Source organism: Nerophis lumbriciformis, linkage group LG03, assembly GCF_033978685.3.
Source record: "Nerophis lumbriciformis linkage group LG03, RoL_Nlum_v2.1, whole genome shotgun sequence".
NCBI classification, from domain to species: Eukaryota; Metazoa; Chordata; class Actinopteri; order Syngnathiformes; family Syngnathidae; genus Nerophis; species Nerophis lumbriciformis.
In genome coordinates, this window is record NC_084550.2 from 38580656 (window position 1) to 38604198 (window position 23543).

General features: G+C 40.1%; 1 protein-coding gene across 2 annotated transcripts in view; it reads left to right on the plus strand.

Moving 5' to 3' along the window:
* LOC133584109 (mitogen-activated protein kinase kinase kinase 12-like) overlaps window positions 1-23543 on the plus strand; it is an 83340-nt gene that overhangs the window by 25965 nt on the left and 33832 nt on the right. For both annotated transcript variants that reach the window (XM_061937696.1, XM_061937697.1), the window contains exons 3-8: window positions 3310-3493; window positions 6050-6241; window positions 6302-6460; window positions 10390-10548; window positions 10636-10744; window positions 23334-23443. In XM_061937696.1, coding sequence (XP_061793680.1) covers window positions 3310-3493; window positions 6050-6241; window positions 6302-6460; window positions 10390-10548; window positions 10636-10744; window positions 23334-23443 — 913 coding nt within the window. The remainder of the gene's footprint in view (window positions 1-3309; window positions 3494-6049; window positions 6242-6301; window positions 6461-10389; window positions 10549-10635; window positions 10745-23333; window positions 23444-23543) is intronic.

The window sequence follows — 23543 nt, forward strand, 5'->3', positions numbered from 1 at the left end:
TCACGGGACACATTTCCAGTGTTGTTGTTGCACTAGTGAGCCACGGATGAGGAGATACTGCTCCGTTATTTATTGAAGTAAAGTCTGAATGTCATTAAAACAGTTAGCTCTATCTTTTGACACTTCTTCCACTCCCGTCCTTGCACGCTACAACAAAGATGACGATGAGAATACGCTGCCGAAGATGAGCCACGTAAATAAGACCGCCCACAAAACGGTGCATCCTGAAGCTTGAAGATGATCTGTAAAACATCCTCTACGCAACATTTTGACCAAAGAACCACCATTACATATTATGTAGACCACAAGGAAGTATTTTACATTTAGAAAAATATTATCTGATCCCTTTAATGCGCCTTATAATCTGGTGGCCTTTTGTATGAAAATAGACCTGACTAGACCCATTCATCTGCAGTGCACCTTATAATCCGGTGCGCACCATGGTCCGGAAAATACGGTAATATGCAAATATATTTATTTGATATTCTTTATACAGACAAATGGGCTGTTCAATTAAGGAAACTTATTACGTATGTCTAGCTTGTGTGCTATTGTGTGCTTAGCTGTTGTGTAGCTGCTAGCTCTTACAAGTGTATATCTACTAGGGATGTCCCGATCCGATATTTGGATCGGATCAGCCACCGATATTTGCCAAAAAATGCGTATCGGCAAGGCATGGGAAAATGCCGATCCAGATTCAGTTTTTTTTAAAACTCCGGTCCGTGTTTTCCAACGCATCGATTTAAATAATACATTCCACTTTTCTGCTGCTCCCTAATTTCCGTTCCGCATTTTCCAGCACACCTTCAACACATCCACAGGTCTGTGGATTCTCACGCAGTTGCTTTTAGCTGCTGGCATTACACGACAGGCTCTTCTCACTCTTTCCTGTGTCTCCCTCTCACAGACAGCAAGTGCACCTTCTTACACACATCACATACTGTCACGTCATACGTCACATACGTATACCTCCTCCCCGAGCAGAGAGGTAGCAGTTGGCTAACGTTAGCTGTGATGCTAGCGCAGCCATGTGACCTACGTTCCCTCTAAGGTGCGCGCCTGTGCGCATAGCAATTAAATGTCACGCACAAAATCAAATAAAAAAATAAGCGCATAACAATTTTCGACACACGGACACGACAGAGAAAACAGTTTTCGTCATCATTGTTCAAATATTGTGACGTCTGTCGAGACCCATTCGGTGCCACAAGCCCTCACCATCAAAATGCCGAGGCAAAAATTTCCACATCAACACCGTATGAAAAAATTAGTGATTTTTTTAGTTGTGATTTCCTTCTCTGCATGAAAGTTTAAAAGTAGCATATATTGATGCAGTATGAAGAAGAATGTTTTAATGTAGACATGCAAGCCTTGAAAGAAAATTTTGAAAATCAAGACTACATTTCCTGCAAATGGGTGCATTTCTACCCTATATTTTAACTTTAGATTTATTCTCATATCAAACTCTTTTGGCTGTCTTTTTGACACTTACATCCGGCGCCCCCCTCCACACCCTGGATTATAAATAATGTAAATAATTCAATGTGATTATCTTGTGTGATGACTGTATTATGATGATAGTATATATCTGTATCTTGAATCAATTTAAGTGGACCCCAACTTAAACAAGTTGAAAAACTTATTGGGGTGTTACCATTTAGTGGTCAATTGTACGGAATATGTACTTCACTGTGCAACCTACTAATAAAAGTCTCAATCAATCAATCAAAACACATAGAATCATCATACTGCTGTGATTATATGCATCAAGTGTTCATTCAAGGCTAAGGCAAAATATCGAGATATATATCGTGTATCGCAATATGGCCTTAAAATATCGCAATATTAAAAAAAGGCCATATCGCCCAGCCCTAGTTCAATGATGCCATTTCTGTTTGTCATGTATCATTTTGTCTATTTTGTGTTTATCCTTGAATAAACAGGTCAGTTTCTTGTTACCAACCATTGTGTATTATTCAAACTCCCCTAATTCAGCTGGCTAGTTGTTATCAAGAGTACTAAAACCCTTTTCAACATGATTCTGACAACTAAGTTGGCTAAATAACTTTAAACTTTAATACATGCTCGGATAGGCCAGTATCGGTCAGTATCGGTATCGGATCGGAAGTGCAAAAACAATATCGGTGTCGGATCGGAAGTGCAAAAACCTGGATCGGGACATCCCTAATATCTACAGTCTTTCAATGACTTTACCAAAATACAAGAAAAGACCAATGTAGTGGAATTTCTGACCTTTTGAACCATATTTTGTGTCTGTCGAAGTCTGGAGCGAGAGTCTGTCGAAAAACATTAAGAATGTCTGCTCGTTTCTTTTTTTCTATTCTGAACCATTGATGGAGCATATGTGGGTTATAATTGAACGAGTGGTCGGCCTGACCATTCTACAAAATGTTTTGATTGTTTGTTATGGCTAAAGGATTCAAGGAGGTTGCAGAATAAACAGGTCCAAAACAACAGGACCTTGACACATGAGGAAAACACATAAATGGCCAAGTAGACCAAGCCTATGTGTGATTCGCATGATTCTCGATTCATCCAACGTCTCCGGAGGACGTTGTTTGCGTTGGCAATTCAATCCAACCGTGTACCATTTGATTATGGGTAAATAAAACTTTTGTACTAAATTCACTTTTGTTGCTGTTCGGACCTTCCACCACACCAATCTTAACAAAAACGTTGCATCTGACTGAACAGAACTCTCCTCAGAAAACACAAAAATACATACATCCATTTTTTTGTGATGGGTCCTTGGTTTAATTCCTGGGGCTCGTGGTTTTTTTGTGTGGAGTTTGCATGTTCTCCCCGTGACTGCGTGGGTTCTCTCCGGGTACTCCGGCTTCCTCCCACCTCCAGAGACATGCACCTGGGGATAGTTTGATTGGCAACACTAAGATTGGTCCCTAGTGTGTGAATGTTGTCTGTCTGTCTATCTGTGTTGGCCCTGTGAGGAGGTGGCGACTTGTCCAGGAATAGGCTCCATCCCTCCAGTGACCCAGAAAGGGACAAGGGGTAGAAAATGGATGGATGGATGGAGTACAGTTCAAAAACCAATATGAAGTATTTTCCGATATAATTTCTTAAAATATCAGCTTCCCTCAATATGGCAGAATTATTGATTGTCCACTAGCTTGTCTTTATTGCCATGAAAACCCCCCAGATCACCAACGTTAGCCGTGTTTAATAATAGTGGACCAGCCAGGACACCTCTTGTTGCACTACTTTGCTAATGATCAGAGAATGTATTTCAAGACTTAAAGTGATGCAGAATTTGATTCTTCCTGTTTGCAGAAGCGTGGGAAGTCCCTTTCGAGGAGATATCCGACCTACAGTGGGTCGGCAGCGGGGCACAAGGCGCCGTCTTTCTGGGGAAATTGCACGGACAGGAAGTGGCCGTGAAGAAAGTGCGGAATATAAAAGAAACTGACATTAAGCACCTCCGCAAGCTCAAACACCCCAACATCATTACTTTCAAGTAAGTCCAAAATTCTATCACTTGCACTTGAAAATGTTCTCTGTTGGAAACTTCTCGTGGAAATCCTCGTTTTTTGAATACCTCACTTTTCATATGCTTTGTTTTCCACAAAAATGTCATATATTGTTTCAAAAATTGCACAAAACAAGCTAGTCCATTTGTGTTTCATCGAGTGCCGAAACAAAGAATCCACTGCATTGATGACTCAATCTCAGTGCTTTTTAGGAATATATAACTGCAAAATGCTCTACCAGGGGGCCAAAGAAAGTTGCGAGTACCAGAACTTTGATTAAAAAAAGATGAAAAACATTATCAAATTCAGTACAAAACTCATAGACACAGATTTTCTACCTTGTTTCCTTCCTAATCTTTTTACAATCTTCAATAAAGGCAAAAGTGATGTTAAATGTTCATTTATCAATTTTATGTTTTGCATTGTTTTCTGCTTGTAAAGCCATAGTTATAGCAACTATAATATTTTGGGGGTCTCAATGGATTACCGTAACTGGATTTCAAATGAAAAACATTGCTTTGCTTATTGTACAATTTAGATTTTGTCTGACTTTTTGGATCAAATTACTAATGAAAATGGAAGTATGATGGGAAATTAGTGATAATAAATGCATGCTGTAAATATGATGTAAACATTTGTCTTGAAATTACATATTTGGCTTGCAAAAAACATGAATGTGCATAAATAAGAATCCATATTTATATAATAATTCCCCTGTTATCCACCAAATATGGGATTGAGAGATGCAGAGTCAGGGTAGATATGATAATATCTTTGTATGATAATAATTATGCTATATGTTTTTTAGTTATATTTATGTTCATTTCATTTACATTTTAGGTTCACTCGCTTTTTTATTAGCTAACCTGAAGTTTTACAAATGTTTTAGGTTTTCCTGTTCAGATTAGTCATTTCCAAACGTTACTGTTGTTAAAACATGTATATTTTGTCTCCTTTATTGTGGTCTGCCACTATATTTAATGTAGTCTGCCACTATATTTAATATGGTTTTCCACATTGTTTAATGTGGTCTCCCACGTCATTTAATGTGGTTTTCCACATCATTTAATGTGGTCATTCTACATAGTTTAACGTGGTCTCCCATGTCATTTAATGTGGTTTTCCACGTCATTTAATGTGGTCTCCCATGTCATTTAATGTGGTTTTCCACGTCATTTAATGTGGTCTCCCAAATCATTTAACGTGGTCTGCCACATCACTTAAAGTGGTTTTCCACATCATTTAATGTGGTCTCCCACATCATTTAATGTGGTCTCCCATGTCATTTAATGTGGTTGTCCACGTCATTTAATGTGGTCTGCCACTATATTTAATGTGGTTTTCCACGTCATTTAATGTGGTCTCCCATGTCATTTAATGTGGTTTTCCACGTCATTTAATGTGGTCTCCCAAATCATTTAATGTGGTCTGCCACATCATTTAATGTGGTTTTCCACATCATTTAATGTGGTCATTCCACATTGTTTAACGTGGTCTGCCACATCACTTAATGTGGTTTTCCACATCATTTAATGTGGTCTCCCACATCATTTAATGTGGTCTCCCATGTCATTTAATGTGGTTGTCCACGTCATTTAATGTGGTCTGCCACTATATTTAATGTGGTCTCCCACGTCATTTAATGTGGTTTTCCACATCATTTAATGTGGTTATTCCACATTGTTTAACGTGGTCTGCCACATCCTTTAATGTGGTTTTCCACATCATTTAATGTGGTCTTCCACATCATTTATTGTGGTTTTCCACGTCATTTAATGTGGTTTTCCACGTCATTTAATGTGGTCTCTCATGACATTAAATGTGGTCTTCCACTATATTTAATGTGGTTTTCCACATTGTTTAATGTGGTCTCCCACGTCATTTAATGTGGTTTTCCACATCATTTAATGTGGTCTTCCACGCAATTTAATGTGGTTTTCCACATCATTTAATGTGGTCATTCCACATTGTTTAACGTGGTCTGCCACATCACTTAATGTGATTTTCCACATCATTTAATGTGGTCTCCCACATCATTTAATGTGGTCTCCCATGTCATTTAATGTGGTTTTCCACGTCATTTAAAGTGGTCTCCCATGACATTTAATGTGGTCTGCCACTATATTTAATGTGGTCTCCCACGTCATTTAATGTGGTCATTCCACATTGTTTAACGTGGTCTGCCACATCCTTTAATGTGGTTTTCCACATCATTTAATGTGGTCTCCCACATCATTTAATGTGGTTTTCCACGTCATTTAAAGTGGTTTTCCACGTCATTTAATGTGGTCTCCCACGTCATTTAATGTGGTTTTCCACATCATTTAATGTGGTCTTCCACATTGTTTAGTGTGGTTTTCCACATCCTTTAATGTGGCCCGTCACTTCATTCAATGTCATTTAAAGTGGTTCGCCCCATTTTTTATGTGGGTCGCCACATCATTTAAAGTGGCCCTCTGAGGGCAGCCGTAATTTTGATGTGGCCCTCAATAAAAAGAAGCTTGACACTCCTGTTCTAACCTGTCTAATGTCACTTTGCACAGAGGAATCTGCACCCAGGCCCCCTGCTATTGCATCCTCATGGAGTACTGTGCCCAGGGCCAGCTCTACGAGGTGCTGAGAGCGGGCAGGAAGATCACCCCCTCGCTCCTCATGGATTGGGCAATGGGCGTTGCTGGCGGCATGAACTACCTTCACCTCCACAAGATCATCCACAGGGACCTTAAATCACCCAAGTGAGTGATGCAATGCCACTGAGCCAACGCTAGACCGACTTAACCAACACGTCTTTCTAGTATTCTCATCACCTACGACGACGGGGTGAAGATCTCTGACTTCGGCACGTCCAAGGAGCTGAGCGACAAGAGCACCAAGATGTCCTTTGCCGGCACGGTGGCCTGGATGGCCCCTGAGGTCATACGCAACGAGCCCGTCTCAGAAAAGGTGGACATTTGGTAGGTAACCTTTTGGATTTTGCTTCAGCGAATCAACGTAGACGAGTATTTGTCGGAACCTACTACAGTACCGAGTGTGGGGATCTTGTTTCAAGAAAATCTATGACCAGATCTCATTACAAGAAATTCTATAGGCTCCCGGCCTCATGTGATGGGGTGCCCTGTGTGTTAAAGCCGCTCCCCCTCCCTCTCCACGTCCCCGCATCCCTCCATCACTCTTGCTCCTCGTAAAAAGGAACGCTGGCTAATTTAATAATTGATTTGCCAGATGCTGCAGTGCTCAGGAGAGGCTGGAATAACCTTCCAATCTTGCGGCTGCCTTGGCCCCCGGCCAGCAGTGCATTAGCAGAGAGGTGAAAATAGGATTAAAAAAGCTCTTTCCATGCAGAAGTAGAGCACATCACCTCCACATACCACATAGTTTGTAGGGAAATCACTTGATAGGCTGTTATCATGCATTCAATTGCCTGGTTTTTTTCACATGACATTAGTGGCGCCCCCTATGGGTTGTAAAATAAAGTTGGTATCCCTTACTTTTATCATCATTAGACAGATGGACAATGAATTATGGGCAATTAGTTGCTAAGTGTGTCCCTGTATTAAAGGAGTAAAAGAGTGAGCTCAGTCATGTGCAAAAAAAAAAGCCATATGCACGTTGAAAGAGGACACTGCTGCAACATCTCATAATGAATTATGTATTCAGTTGTATGTCAATTACTTTGAAGTAGTACAGTACTAATGAACAGTTGGTTCATATTTGTCCTTCAAAGCTCCTCTACAGTTAAAAATAATATTCTACTCATAACATACTTGCCAACCTTGAGACCTCCGATTTCGGGAGGTGGGGGCGTGGCTAAGAGGGGAGGAGTATATTTACAGCGAGAATTCACCAAGTCAAGTATTTCATATAAATATACAGTATATATTTTATATATATATATATATATATATATATATATATAATTCACTGAAAGTGAAGTATTTTCTTATATATATATATATATATATATATATATATATATATATATATATATATATCTATCAAGAGGGACAGAGACAGCGCACAGTGCATGTGGATCACATGTTACCATGGTGAGAAAACATGGAGAGACTGGAATGTAATAGAGTGATCTTTGTTTGTCTGTTGCCATCTCCTGGTGAATGTTGGCTATAGCGTACTGGGGTTACTTTTTGGTTGGCCAACGATTTACGTGCTGTTGTGCACCTGACGTCAAGTGTGTGAGTCTGTTCTGAAGTCTACAGTAAAGAGACGTACTTCATCCCCTCGCCTATTTATTGCCTCCAACTCAATATATTACAACAACATTGCTCCATGCGGACCAGGAGGGGCGTGGCCTCCAGGTCCGCTTGAATTTCGGGAGATTTTCGGGAGAAAATGTGTCCCGGGAGGTTTTCGGGAGAGGCGCTGAATTTCGGGAGTCTCCCGGAAAATCCGGGAGGGTTGGCAAGTATGACTCATAAGCCTGCTCAGAAACACTTCATGATGGGACTGTGTGTGAATGTAGCTCGTTGTTCCAACGGTACAATAGATAGCATCGTGACCTTGCTTCGTAACACACCTTATAAGCACCTGTCTGCCAGAGAATAAAAAGAAGGAGCAGGAGGGATGAATGTTGCCAACTAACGAATATTCAGACGACTCTAAGGTTTAGTTTTTTTTAAGCCAATAGCATCAAGTTAAATGTTATTGAACACTTTTGGAGACATGACAGCACATGTGGATTTTCTCAACAAGCAGCCAAAGCTGCTGTGCCCTCCACTTCTCACAGGCAACAAAAACACACCAGAAGCAACAGAAGAAAATTTATTTTTATTTTTTCTTCACTTTCTCCCATAAGCTAAATAAAAATGACATGCATATGCTTTGTGGTCAATTGTGCAAATTAGATGACACTACAACCTAAAAACTCAGGGCCACTAATACATTCCAGTACCTTGGGAAACCCTACATACAGCTGATGCTATCCTTCATACCAGTAGTTTGTGCTGTTAACAGATCCTGTCTGATGAATGGGGCTGAGGTTATTTTATAGACATTTTTTTTACATATTGTTGCTTTAATTCTAATAATCCATCCATCCATTTTCTACTAATAAGAGAATTAAATCTAATAAATAAATAAATGATAAATGGGTTATACTTGTATAGCGCTAATTCAAATTTATTTGTTGAGAACTTTAAAAAAAAAAAAAAAAACAGTGGACCAAGGTGCTGTACAGAGTAATTATTAGAATACATAATAAAAGGCACAGAAACTAACAAAGATACAATATATTAAAAAAAAAATCAAAAATAAAAATTATTATTTAAATGACTGGATTATAAGACGCACTGCCGATGAATGGTCTAGTTTTGATCTTTTTTAATGTATAAAGACACACCAAATTATAGGGCGCATTAAAGGAGTCTTTTTTTTTTCTTTTTCTAAATGTAAAATACTTCCTTGTGGTCTACATAACATGTAATGGTGGTTCTTTGGTCAAAATGTTGCATAGATGATGTTTTACAGATCATCTTCAAGTCGCTTTCTGACAGTCGCATCAGCATGCGTTTTGCGGGCGGTCTTATTTACGTGCCTCCACTTCGACAGCGTCTTCTCCCCGTCATTTTTGTTGTAGCGGTGTAGCGTGCAAGGACGGGAGTGGAAGAAGTGTCAAAAGATGGAACTAACTGTTTTAATGACATTCAGACTTTACTTCAATCAATAACGGAGCAGAATCTCCTCATCCGTGGCTCACTAGTGCAACAACAATGTGTCCCGTGAAAAACCGTCCGACCGGAACCCTCCAATAACTAAAGTTCCGTGGGTGAATAATGTAAACTCACTACACCGGTATGTTTTAGTGCTTTCATGGCGAGTTTACTGACAGATATAAGTAAGAACTTTACACTACTTTATATTAGAAATGGCAACAGCGGAGGATGAATGTCCCATAACAAGAAGATGGAGAAAAAGAAGAAGCTTATCGACTACGGTGTCAGCACGGACTACAAAGGCGGACTCGCGCAATTTTTCAGGATTCATGCAGATCCCAAATACAGATCAGCAGGTACCAGAAAGTAAGAAAAGTTACTTTTGCATAATATTGCGAAACAAAACGCCAGATAAAATGTATTACCTTATACACACACACCATAATAACACTCCTATGTTGAAGCACAGTACAATCCTTAAAGCGGTGTGGCTTCATAGCTTACCAAAGTTGTACTAAAACATTTTGATGGATTTTTGCGCGCCGTGTGTAATGTTCTATATTTTCAATGGAACATATAAAATGTTGGTGTTGTTTACTTGAGTCATATTGCCATCATAGTGCAGTCTAAATGTATATCTTATGTGTGACTACCATCTACTGGTCACACTTATCATTGCACCATGCACCAAATAAATTTGCTTCGAGGTCGGTAAGCAAAACCAGAATTATTCCGTACATTAGGCGTTATAAGGCGCACTGTCGAGTTTTGAGGGGAAAAAAGGATTTTAAGTGTGCCTTATAGTCCGGAAAATACGGTAATTGAAATAAAATAAAATGAAGACCTAAAAACTCAAATAAACCACATTAAAAACACATGATGGTTTCTAAGCTAAAACCAAATAAAATACTATACTATTAGAGGAGGTGTTTTACACAGCTGCTAATATAAACACACCGCCTGAATGCCACTCTTGGCACCTTGGACACGATGTCCCCATGGCAACCTCAGAAGGCGCCAACAAATGGCTCCCCTTAGATTCCTATCCTTCGCATCAGTGACTTGTTCATTATGTTGGCATTACATATTTCTTCCTGTGCTACACAAATAGGAGAAAGGAGGCCTTAAAGCAATATGAATTGTCAGTTCCAGGTAATGTTTCTGTGCACAGCTCTGTGTGGAAATAAATATGCATCATCTGTGCGTGTGTGCAGGTCTTTCGGTGTTGTGCTGTGGGAGATGCTGACAGGAGAGGTGCCTTACAAGGACGTGGACTCGTCAGCTATCATCTGGGGAGTGGGCAACAACAGCCTGCAGCTGCCCGTACCAGACAGCTGCCCTGATAGCTTCAAGCTGCTCTTGAGGCAATCCTGGTAATGTTCATCCCTTTTGTACACGCTAAGAGACAAAGAGGTCGTTCAGAAAGTAGGATTCATGTTCTACGGTCTGTTCCGATGCAGGAATTGCAAACCAAGAAATAGACCTTCCTTCCGGCAGATTCTCCTGCATCTGGACATCGCTTCAGCAGACATCTTGTCCACGCCGCAAGAAACGTACTTCCAGTCCCAGGTAAAATAATTAGCCAACAATGGAATTTAACTAAAGTCACTATAAAAAGCAGTGGTGGGAGTATAATGAAATACAATGAAAAAAATGTTTTTACAAAGGCGAGCACTATTTTGCGTTTTATTTAGCAGGACTGAAAAGTATGTGCAACCTGAAAGTTACGCACACGGCTGTGAGAGAGGAGTGCTCGTGCCTCAAAGACATACGGCAGACAGAGAATCCTCTGTTTTTTGGGGGGGGTTTTAGCCTTTATTTAACCAGGTAAAAATCCCATTGAGATCAAAGATCTCTTTTCCAAGGGAGACCTGGCCAAGAGGGCAGCAGCAAGGTATGTGTATGTGTATCAAACTACAAACCCCGTTTCCATATGAGTTGGGAAATTGTGTTAGATGTAAATATAAACGGAATACAATGATTTGCAAATCCTTTTTCTAACCCATATTCAGTTGAATATGCTACAAAGACAACATATTTGATGTTCAAACTGATAAAGGTTTTTTTTTTGCAAATAATCATTAACTTTAGAATTTGATGCCAGCAACACGTGACAAAGAAGTTGGGAAAGGTGGCAATAAATACTGATAAAGTTGAGGAATGCTCATTAAACACTTATTTGGAACATCCCACAGGTGAACAGGCAAATTGGGAAGAGGTGGGTGCCATGATTGGGTATAAAACTAGATTCCATGAAATGCTCAGTCATTCACAAACAAGGATGGGGCGAGGGTCACCACTTTGTCAACAAAATCGTGAGCAAATTGTTGAACAGTTTAAGAAAAACCTTTCTCAACCAGCTATTGCAAGGAATTTAGGGATTTCATCATCTACGGTCCGTAATATCATCAAAGGGTTCAGAGAATCTGGAGAAATCACTGCACGTAAGCAGCTAAGGCCGTGACCTTCGATCCCTCAGGCTGTACTGCATCAACAAGCGACATCAGTGTGTAAAGGATATTAACACATGGGCTCAGGAACACTTCAGAAACCCACTGTCAGTAACTACAGTTGGTCGCTACATCTGTAAGTGCAAGTTAAAACTCTCTTATGCAAGGCGAAAACCGTTTATCAACAACACCCAAAAACGCCGTCGGCTTGGCTGGGCCTGAGCTCATCTAAGATGGACTGATACAAAGTGGAAAAGTGTTCTGTGGTCTGACGAGTCCACATTTCAAATTGTTTTTGGAAACTGTGGACGTCGTGTCCTCCGGACCAAAGAGGAAAAGAACCATCCGGATTGTTATAGGCGCAAAGTTGAAAAGCCAGCATCTGTGATGGTATGGGGGTGTATTAGTGCCCAAGACATGGGTAACTTACACATCTGTGAAGGCGCCATTAATGCTGAAAGGTGCATACAGGTTTTGGAGCAACATATGTTGCCATCCAAGCAACGTTACCATGGACGCCCCTGCTTATTTCAGCAAGACAATGCCAAGCCACGTGTTACATCAACGTGGCTTCATAGTAAAAGAGTGCGGGTACTAGACTGGCCTGCCTGTAGTCCAGACCTGTCTCCCATTGAAAATGTGTGGCGCATTATGAAGCCTAAAATGACCCCCGGACTGTTGAACAACTTAAGCTGTACATCAAGCAAGAATGGGAAATAATTCCACCTGAGAAGCTTAAAAAATGTGTCTCCTCAGTTCCCAAACGTTTACTGAGTGTTGTTAAAAGGAAAGGCCATGTTACACAGTGGTGAACATGCCCTTTTCCAACTAGTTTGGCACGTGTTGCAGCCATGAAATTCTAAGTTAATTATCATTTGCAAAAAAAAAATTAAGTTTATGAGTTTGAACAGAAAATATCTTGTCTTTGTAGTGCATTCAATTGAATATGGGTTGAAAAGGATTTGCAAATCATTGTATTCTGTTTATATTTACATCAAACACAATTTCCCAACTCATATGGAAACGGGGTTTGTATTTGGATTGTCAGAAATAAGAAATATTAGACCTATCGTCTATTCAGCAATTTCCTTTTATAATTGTATTGTCACGGCGGGGGGGGGTCGCAGCTTACTGCGGGGTTCGTTCCCCCGGGATGCAGACAAACCACTCCAGACAATTTTCAAAATCAAACGTACCAAAAACAGAAAACAAGCAGAAGGAACAAGGTGCCGATCGCACAGGAAGCTAAGGCTACCACTTAGCATAGGAATATAGACTAGGAGACAAGAAATACTAACGTGACATGTTGCGTGTAGCAAACAATGACGCCAGACTGAGCGTGGCGAGAGAGGTGAATAAATAGCTCTCTGATTAGTGGTCACTAACATACAACAATTCTTCTCAACTAAAGAGGAGAAATATAACCTTAGAGGAAAAAATAATTTAAAATTTTTATATGCACGCACAACACTTAGAACTTTTAGCATATCAGTTTGTGGAATTAAATTATGGAATGGAATAAGTAAAGAAGTTAAAAATTGTACTCATATGATCCAGTTTAAGAGGTTGTTCAAAATAATAGTGCTTACAAAGTACAAAGAAGAAGAATTATGAGAAATACTTCCAACCTTATCGAAAATAAGATATTCTTCATCTCAGTATGTTAATAATGACTGAATTAATTAATTAAATATTACAAAACTGTTGTGTATACTAATTCATAGATGTTATTTTATTATATAAAAAGGTCAGTAAATGATTCTATATATTTGTAAACGCTCTGAAGCGGGAAAGGGGTAGGATTAAATAAGCTTTGCTTCTTCCTACTCCTTTTCGGGCATTATGTAAAATGAAATGATATGAAATTGTGTGATGTATTATGCTGTAAGTGTGTTCATGTTCGAAATAAACTAAAGAAAGAAAAGAAAGAAAGTGGTCGACAACAGGTGAGCGTGCTGACCACTAACCAGAGGCAGGTGAACCCAATTAATCCCCATGGAAACTAAAACAAACCCAGAGGTGCACAAACAGGAACTCAGGGAGTCCAAAACTAACAGAAAATAACAAAACATGATCCGGGCCACGGAACATGTATAGCTGCTGGATGACTTAAGGGGCTCATAAAAAAATTAAATGTATGCATGTTGGTGTCTTTTGGCGTTTTATTTTAGATGGTTTTTTTATTTGGGAAAAATATTATTGTAATACATCTTGGAGATGAAAAACATCTTTCAATATGCATTTTCTGGCGTTTGAGTTATTCCAGACATTCAGGGATGGAAATTGATAAGATTTTTCCACGCTCGATTCCACTTTCAATTCTGCTTAATGATTCAGTTCCTTAACAATTCCCTTATCGATTCTTATTTAGAAAAAGAAAGAGGAAAAAAAGGATGGCTCAGCATAAATTTTGTCTAGTTTAGAAGTAACATGACCTTACGAAGCCTACAGTGAGGTCTCAAGAGGCACATACTGTATGTCACAGACAAGAAAAAATAACTTTTGTAAATAAATATAATAAATTAATATTCTTCTGTAGAATTTAGTTATGTGCAAATTACACAAGAATGTAACATAGTAACATGTGATATTAACTTATTAAATGCAAAGTGAGATAGGTCAAGCCTTTATTGGTTATAATTTTGATGATTATGGCTTATAGTTTATGAAAACTTTGAATTGAAAATGCCACAGTGATCCAAATTATAACAAATAATGACTTGCATGTAACGAGTTAATATCACAGATTAGTTTCACATTTGCAGTTAACTGCTGACATGAATAGACTTTTAAACCATATTAACATTTTATGAGTTTATATGTCTAATATAATGACTGAGATCAAATCTGGCTTCAGGAAAACATGCAACTTTTCTCTGACTACAATTGAACATTCACCTACCGAAAATGCAAACTTTTGACCACATACTTAGTCGCTGCTTGGTGACATTGGTCTAGCTCAGGGGTCGGCAACCCGCGGCTCCGGAGCCGCATGCGGCTCTTTGATCACTCTGATGCGGCTCAGCTGCATACTTGCCGACCCCCCGATTTTCCCGGGAGACTTCCGGATTTAAGTGCCTCTCGCAGAAGTCTCCTGGGATTAATATTCTCCGATTTTCACCCTTACATTAATAATAAGGGCGTGCCATGATGGTACAGCATTTAGCGCCTTCTACAATCTGTACAAACAGCGTGCCAGCCCAGCATCTTGTTATATGCATCTTCTGCTTGCACACGTAAGTGACAGCAAGGCATACTTGGTCAATAACCACACAGGTTACACTGACGGTGGCCATATAAAACAACTTTAACACTCTTACTAATAATGCGCCACACTTTGAACCAAAACCAAACAAGAATGACAAACACATTTCGGGAGACCATTCGCACCACAACATAAACACAACAAAACAAATACCCAGAATCCCATGCAGCCCTAACTCTTCCGGGCTACATTATACACCCCTGCTACCACCAAACCCCGCCCCCACCCCAACCCTGCTCCCTCACACAGCAACCCCCTCCTCCCCCTCTGTGCGTCGGTTGAGGTGGGCGGGGTTTGGTAGCGGGGGTGTATAATGTAGCCCGGAAGAGTTAGGGCTGCATGGGATTCTGGGTATTTGTTCTGTTGTGTTTATGTTGTGTTACGGTGCAGATGTTCTCCCGAAATGTGTTTGTCATTCTTGTTTGGTGTAGGTTCACAGTGTGGCGCATTATTAGTAAGAGTGTTAAAGTTTTTTATACCGCCACCGTCAGTGTAACCTGTGTGGTTGTTGACAAAGTATGCTTTGCTGTCACTTACGTGAGCAAGCAGAAGCCCCATACAACGTGTGGCTGGGACGGCACGCTGGTTGTAGTGGGCGCTAAATGCTGCACCATCACGGCACGTTCGAGAGAACAGTTGCCCTAAAATTCATAGTCTGTCGGAAAAATCGGGAGGGTTGACAAGTATGACGCTGTCAAGCGCCATTCATATCAAACTAATATTCAATTTCCATATTAAGGTGTGGGTCGCGTGTCTGAGACCCTTGGTTTATACATAGCACAAAGCATGAAAAAAACGTTGTATGCAGTGTAATTTCATTTTAAATTTCAAAAGATTTTTGTGGCTCCCATTGTTTTCTTTAATTTGTGAAACTGGTCAAAATGGCTCTTTGACTGGTAAAGGTTGCCGACCCCTGGTCTAGCTGCAGACGTGAACTGGGGCTGCCGCCTCAGAGCCAGTTAGAATTTGTCCCTCGTCATGCTAATCTAAATGAGAAGGCTTTCATTTGAATTTAACAAATAAAAGTGCTAACATGATAGGTGTTAGTTAGTAGCTGTTGTATTCAGATGACATGCTAACGTTACTGCTGCTGGGATTGTTTTTTTTTGTTTTTTTTTCTTGCCCTGATGTGGGATCTGAGGATGTCGTTGTGGCTTGTGCAGCCCTTTGAGACAATCGAGATTTAGGGCTATATAAATAAACTTTGATTGATTGATTGATTAGACAGGAACGGTTAAAAACATGACTTTCATTTATATATATTCCATGCTGTGTGTTCAAGTGTTTCAGCATATTGCTCGCATGTCCTTCTAATAAACTAGCAGCCTTATAGTTATTAAAAGTAGTGCTCTTGCAATCTATTCTTTCAAAATGTAGTCAACTGAAGAGCATTTGTTGCACCCGGGCTCTGCCATTTTGAGATCTGACGTCACTATGCGACTTCATTCCCACCCGAAAGGATCGATAAGAGAACTGTTTGACCAAATGGCAAGCGATTCCCAGCAATTTTAAAACAATTTAAAATGTTTCTGCCGTCTAGATTGCGATTTAGAAAAGGGCTTGCACAATTTTTTAATTGCACACGCAGTCTTAGTAGATCACGCACAACACGTCCACTAATAGTACACACAATTTTATAGTTTGCGCAGACTTTTTTTTGGATCGTCCTAGATTAGGCCCTATATTTTTAGGGAAAAGGTTTGGCAACTATATAAACTTAAATAGTGCGGCCGTTTTTGAAAGACACCCATGTCTGTCACGATGACGGTGTTTCGAAGCGATGCTGAATCAGTAATTATCTCTATAAGCTGTTGAATGGACAATGCTGCTTAACTGACCTAAAACTATTACAAAGGACATCCAATCAATCGCAACTGGACTGTTTGGTTTGTCTTAGAAGACGTTTTGCCTCTCATCCAAGTACGCTTCATCATTTCATGATCAGAGACTTAGATTAGTCAGATCTAGTCCAGCAGCTGGGGCCAAAACCCCAAATATTTATACTCCAAAACCAGGAGGGTGTGCCTGGCCAAAGATGGTTTCACCCTATTGTAGTGAGAAAAATAACTGTTTTGATGCAAACGAGCAATCCTAACTGTCAAAGCCAATGACAGTCGTTGAAGTTAATTGCCCCTCGTTAGCAGTGAGGTATTGTGTGGCAGAACAATCGCTGTGAATCGACTACTACCAGTCCTAAATAGTCGGAATCCCTCACGTAAGCATTCCATTCAGTTGTAAATAAATGGCATAAATGGCATTCTGGTCATCTTCTGTGACGAGAATGTTTCGAACTCCTGTTATTTGTTGGAGGCTAAATTGCAGAGTCATTTAGGAATGGTTGAAAGGACAGTATTGTATGTGAGAGACTGGTGCCGTCGCAGACCACCTCCTCTGTTCAGGGATGGTTTTTAAACGTTGACACACTGGAACGATCTCCCTCTCCATGTGAGACAGGCCCTTTCTTTGGCTACTTTTAAGACTCTTCTTAAAACACATTTTTATTCACTGGCTTTTAACCCAGCATGAGACTTCAAACTGTTTTTAACTTTTTTAACTGTTTTTAACTTTTTAACTGCTTTTATCTAACAAATTGTTCTTAAGATCATTTGTATTTGCTTTTTCAATGTGTATTTTACCTCTGTTTTAAATGTTATTTTTTAGTCTGTCCTTTGCCTGTAGTTCTTTGTGGTGTACAGACCTTTGTTCTTCAACTGTGGTTGTTTTTAAAGGGCTTTATAAACATACTTGCCAACCCTCCCGGATTTTCCCATACCTGCCCAATCACGTTATAACTGTAGAATGATGGAGGGCGAGTTCTTGGTTTCTTATGTGGGTTTATTGTTAGGCAGTTTCATTAACGTCCTCCCAGCGCGGCAACAACACACAACAGCAGTTTTTTGTATACCGTAAAGCAGTTTGTCTGCCGTAAACAGCAATGTTGTGACACTCTTAAACAGGACAATACTGCCATCTAGTGCATTTGATGAAAGCACTTTTGTGCGTGCCACACATCAATGCATCATCAGAGAGGGTGTTCAGCATGGTTCGAAAAATAGTGACAGAGAATAGAACAAGGATGGACAATTCAACCCTTAACTCAACAATGAGTAGATGAGTGTTATGTGTGTGTATATGTGTAAATAAATGAACACTGAAATTCAAGTATTTATATATATATATATATATATATATATATATATATATATATATATATAGCTAGAATTCACTGATTCACTGAACGTCAAGTATTTCATATATATATATATATATATATATATATATATATATATATATATATATATATATATATATATATATATATATATATATATATATATATATATACAGTATATATGAAATACTTGACTTGGTGAATTCTAGCTGTAAAAATACTCCTCCCCTTTTAGCCACGCCCCCGTCCCACCCCGACCACGCCCACCCCTCCTCCCCTCACCTCCCGAAATCGGAGGTCTCAAGGTTGGCAAGTATGTTTATAAATAAAGTTGGTATGGCATGGTATGGTATGGCTTCCCTCACTCCTCTTTTGTACCATCTGTCCTTGTTGAGAATCTGTACATTTTTGTTCTCAAAGGATTGCTGTATCTCCGTGAGGTGCAGGTAGACGTCTATGCTGTGCGATGCGTTGGCTTAGTGGTTGTTTTGTTTTCTTAATATATGAATCAGTGCATTCATCATTACACAGATTGTTTTTGTGGGTGTGGGGTGTCCGGTCTTTAGGATGCACTAGTCTCCGTCTCAGGGTGTTGCCTGGTTTGAAGTGTACTGGGATGTTGTATTGGTTAAAAATTCTTCCTAGTTTCTCAGATAGACCTGATAGATATGGAATGACAATATTTTTGCGTCTGTCACCTTTTTCCTCCTCATCCACTCTGTTCTTATTTCTGGAACTGGATGCACTTTTCACAAATTACCAGCTGTGGTAACCGCAGGTTTTGAGGGCTTTCCTCAAATGCCTATGCTCGTTCTCTTTGGCCTGCGGGCTGGTAGGAACATTATCAGGGTTCTTATAACGCCCAGTTTGTGTTACAGTGGGTGGTGTGAGTCAAAAAGTAGGTATTGATCGGTTAGTGTGGGTTTTCAGCAAACTCCGACATGGAGGCCTCCGTTTTCTCCAATGTGGACACCACAGTCCAAAAAAGGCAACTTACTGTCTTTGACATCCTTATGTGTGAACTTGATGTTTTTGTCCACTGAGTTAATGTGCTCGGTGAAGGCTTGCACTTCTTAGTTTCTGATTTTCACACGTGTCATCCATATTATCTGTACCAATGACTTGGTGTTTGTTCCCTAAAAAGAGCTCTAAGCTCTCTTTTCCATGCTCTCCATGTAAAGGTTTGCTACTATTGCGGATACAGGTGATCCCATGGCACAACAATGTTTTTGTCGGTAAAACGTTCCCATGCATTGAAAGTATGTATATTAAGGAAAAGGTTCCAGCAAAAGGCAAATCTGTTATGATTCCCACTATTTAGGACTGGTAGTAGTCGATCCACAGCGATCGTTCTGCCACACGATACCTCAATGCTAACGAGGGGAAATTACACTTCCACAACTGTCATTGGCTTTGACAGTTAGGATTGTTTGTTTACATCTCAACAGTTGTTTTTCTCACTAAGATAGGGCGAAACCATCCTTGCCCAGGCACACCCTCCTGGTTTTGGAGTATAAATATTTTGGGGTTTTGGCAGCTGGACTAGATGTGACCAATCTAAGTTTAAGACTAGCTCTGACCAATCTAAGTCTAAGACAAGATCTGACCAGTTTAAGTCTATGAGCACGAACCAATGAAGCCACCAATTGCCTATGCATTTAATTACAAAAATGCTTACATACAAATAGAATGATAAATTGCTTTGAAACCATAAGTCAAGGTTTTTTGATTGATTGATTGAAACTTTTATTAGTAGATTGCACAGTACAGTACATATTCCGTACAATTGACCACTAAACGGTAACACCCGAATAAGTTTTTCAACTTGTTTAAGTCGGGGTCCACGTAAATCAATTCATGGTAATGAATAAGGTGACAAGCAGATACTCATTTTTAATTTTACAAAAAAAGAATTGTCATACAGTATGTGATATAATATTTGTCGCATCATCAGATAATATAAACCAAGCGTGTCCTAACTTTTATACTCGAGGGCCGCATTGGGCTAAAAAGATTTGGCCGGGGGCCGTAAGCTGACTGCATGTAAAGTAACAATATACATGCATACATATATATAGCCTATATATATATATATATATGTGTATACATATATGATTTTGATATGACTTTTTTTACATACACACAATTAATCAAGGTTTATTTATACAGCCCTTAATCACAAGTGCCTCAACGTATTTATACAGCTCAGCTGCATTCGGGCGGAAGGCGGGGTACACCCTGGACAATATGCTGAAGTATGTTTACTTATTAAATATATGTGTAATGTAATTAAACAAGCATTTAAATACATTTGGTATAGAAATCACTACATTAGCTTCAGTTGTGTTTTTTAAATTATTATTTCTCATAACTGTCTGCTGTCTCAGCGTGTGAATAGGTGTGAATAGGGAAGTTTGCCAAACATGTAAAAATACAGTACAAACTGCGGTAAAGCCATAGTTTCAAGGGTAATTGCAAATACGCTGTTAAGCACACGAGCGCACACACACGCAACTACAAACACCCAAAGACATGCATACACAAATACACCTTCTTTTGCCACACAACAGAGCGTTGATTGTGACGTAACAACAATCTTTTGTACAAAACTAACACTTCAGTTTGCATTGATTAATATAACAGACTGAATAACAACACATAAAGTCAATTTCTTCAACTTTAACAACCCCCACCCCACATCACACCCTGGTGACAATACAATACGAAGTATAAACGATAAAACATTGAATATTAAGAGTATGTAAAAGTTCGACTACTTCCTTGTTTACTTCCCGGATGACCTCTTTAAAGTTTTGTAATCCATCAGAAATATCAAGCAACTAAAATGCGTCATAACACACTGTAATGGATTGATATGTGTAATTTTTTATTATTTATACGTGTTGTTCACTGAGCAGGAGGTGTGTTATGTTTGTTGGTTATAGTTAGTTATCACCATAAGTGGGGGAAGTGCTCCAGTCACTGTCAAATAAGATTTGCGCTCATTGACCATCGCTTCTCTCCTTGACCGCAAGAGGGCAGCAATGTCACCTCAACTCAATCACAGGTGACCAAATTTAGGCAAAAACAAACTTGTGATTTTTCGCTGGCCGCGTTGAAGACCCCATCGGGCCGCACATGGCCCGCAGGCCGTATTTTGGACATCCCTTATCTAAAGTTTAAAACACATGCAATTTCATGCACTGCATACATTTGTTTCTGTCTAAATGGAAAGAATTAAAACATTTAGTCAGAAAGATGGAGTGCCTTATTTATTTTTTATATTTTTTATATTAATTTATTATGATTTTTTTATTCATTTTGTATGTATTATTTTTAAATTTTTAAAATGTATTTAGTGGATTCATAAGATCGACAAGCGGATCGGTGCGGCATCTTCAGTAATGCGGACGCTGTATCGATCCGTTGTGGTGAAGAAGGAGCTGAGCCGGAAGGCAAAGCTCTCAATTTACCGGTCGATCTACGTTCCCATCCTCACCTATGGTCATGAGCTTTGGGTTATGACCGAAAGGACAAGATCACGGGTACAGGCGGCCGAAATGAGTTTCCTCTGCCGGGTGGCGGGGCTCTCCCTTAGAGATAGGGTGAGAAGCTCTGCCATCCGGGGGGGGCTCAAAGTAAAGCCGCTGCTCCTCCACATCGAGAGGAGCCAGATGAGGTGGTTCGGGCATCTGGTCAGGATGCCACCCAAACGCCTCCCTAGGGAGTTGTTTAGGGCACGTCCGACCGGTAGGAGGCCGCGGGGAAGACCTAGGACACGTTGGGAATACTATGTCTCTCGGCTGGCCTGGGAACGCCTCGGGGTCCCACAGGAAGAGCTGGACGAAGTGGCTGGGGAGAGGGAAGTCTGGGCTTCCCTGCTTAGGCTGCTGCCCCCGCGACCCGACCTCGGATAAGCGGAAGAAGATGGATGGATGGATGGACGATTTTTTATTCATTTTGTATGTTTTATTTTTAAATTTTTAAAATGTATTTATTTTTTAATATTTTTTTTATTTCATTCTTAAGTACTTTATTGGCACACACGCACAGGCCACATTAAAGACCAGTTCTGGCCCCTGGGCCATAGAGGATTTAAATCAGGGGCCGACCCTGACTGCAGTATTGTATTAAAATCTATAAAACTGCTCAACTCCTGTTGGCTGCTTATTGGTCGGACAGAAACATTAATAACACACATGCTAATGTTAGCTTAGCAAGTTTCTGCAATATTTGAATGCAGGTGATCATTTTTGCATCAGCGCTGTTTTGAAGTGAAAGCACAATAGCCACAAAAAATAATTTTTCCACAAAAGCCCTTGAATTAAAAACAGTCTCCATTAAAAGTGACTTTATCTAGGCTCACCGATGTTTATCCGTTGGAAATATTAATAATTTTCCATCAAAGGCGTGACTTTTGTTTCCAGTCTGCTGCAGCTCCACTGCTAGGGCTCCCCTGGGCCTCCTGGGAGCCTGCTAATGATGAGCTTCCTTTTCAGCCGCTACACACTGCTGCATTTGTTGTTGCACATGTTGTTTCTTTGTGTTTGTCACGTTGAAAATGCCTGATTCCCTGCCGGCGTCTTGTCATTTCAAGTGGTGTGACGGGCAGGAGAAGTGAAACAGAAAATAATAATAATACTTCTTTCTTCTGTACCACGTTGCCGCTTCCTTTTAAAAAGGTCAAGCTGCAAAGCCTCCATTATCCTTTATTTCTCCCCGTACCCCACACCCACCTCTAAGTCCTCCCCGGTTTCTCTCCTCTCTTTGCCCCATAATGGATTTTTGTCGTGACGCAGGGAAGAAGTATTTGCTGCTGCTGGAGTGTATTGATTTCTTTAATGGTGTGGAGCAGAGAGCGCACAAGAAGGAGCCTGGCCAGATTGAAGAGTGCACATTGAGTCCATTAGCTTAATAAGAAGCGCATCACTCATGCACGAATAGAAACACACACACACACACACACACACGTGACCTTCTCGCTATGACAGGTATCAGATAACGCTTGCCACGCCACACTTTGTGCAGAAAAGCGCCTGTATGTATGTCCATGGCATGTCAGTTCATGTTCACCTCTGCTCCCTGAGTATTGATCAGCATTCATGGGCAAAATGGCTTTTGCCTCCGCGATGCAGAGGATTCCCACAGCTCATTAAATCTGATCACAATGCATTTGTGTTAACTGTTAATATTCCTTTGTGGTACATTTTTCTTCCTCACCCGAGTCCGATAGGATCCGCTCTGATTGTGATGGTTCATATTGGCTTTCAGGCGGAGTGGAGGGACGAGGTCAGGCACCACTTTGAGAAGATCAAGTCCGAGGGCACGTGCATTCACAGGCTGGATGAGGAGCTCATCAAACGACGCAGGGAGGAACTGAGGTGAGAGGCCCGTACCACGTGCGGTCACTTGAGGCAGGTGAGGCGGGGCCTCAGCTGCCATCATGGAAAGAAAAAATATGTAAAAAGAAAAAAAATTAAT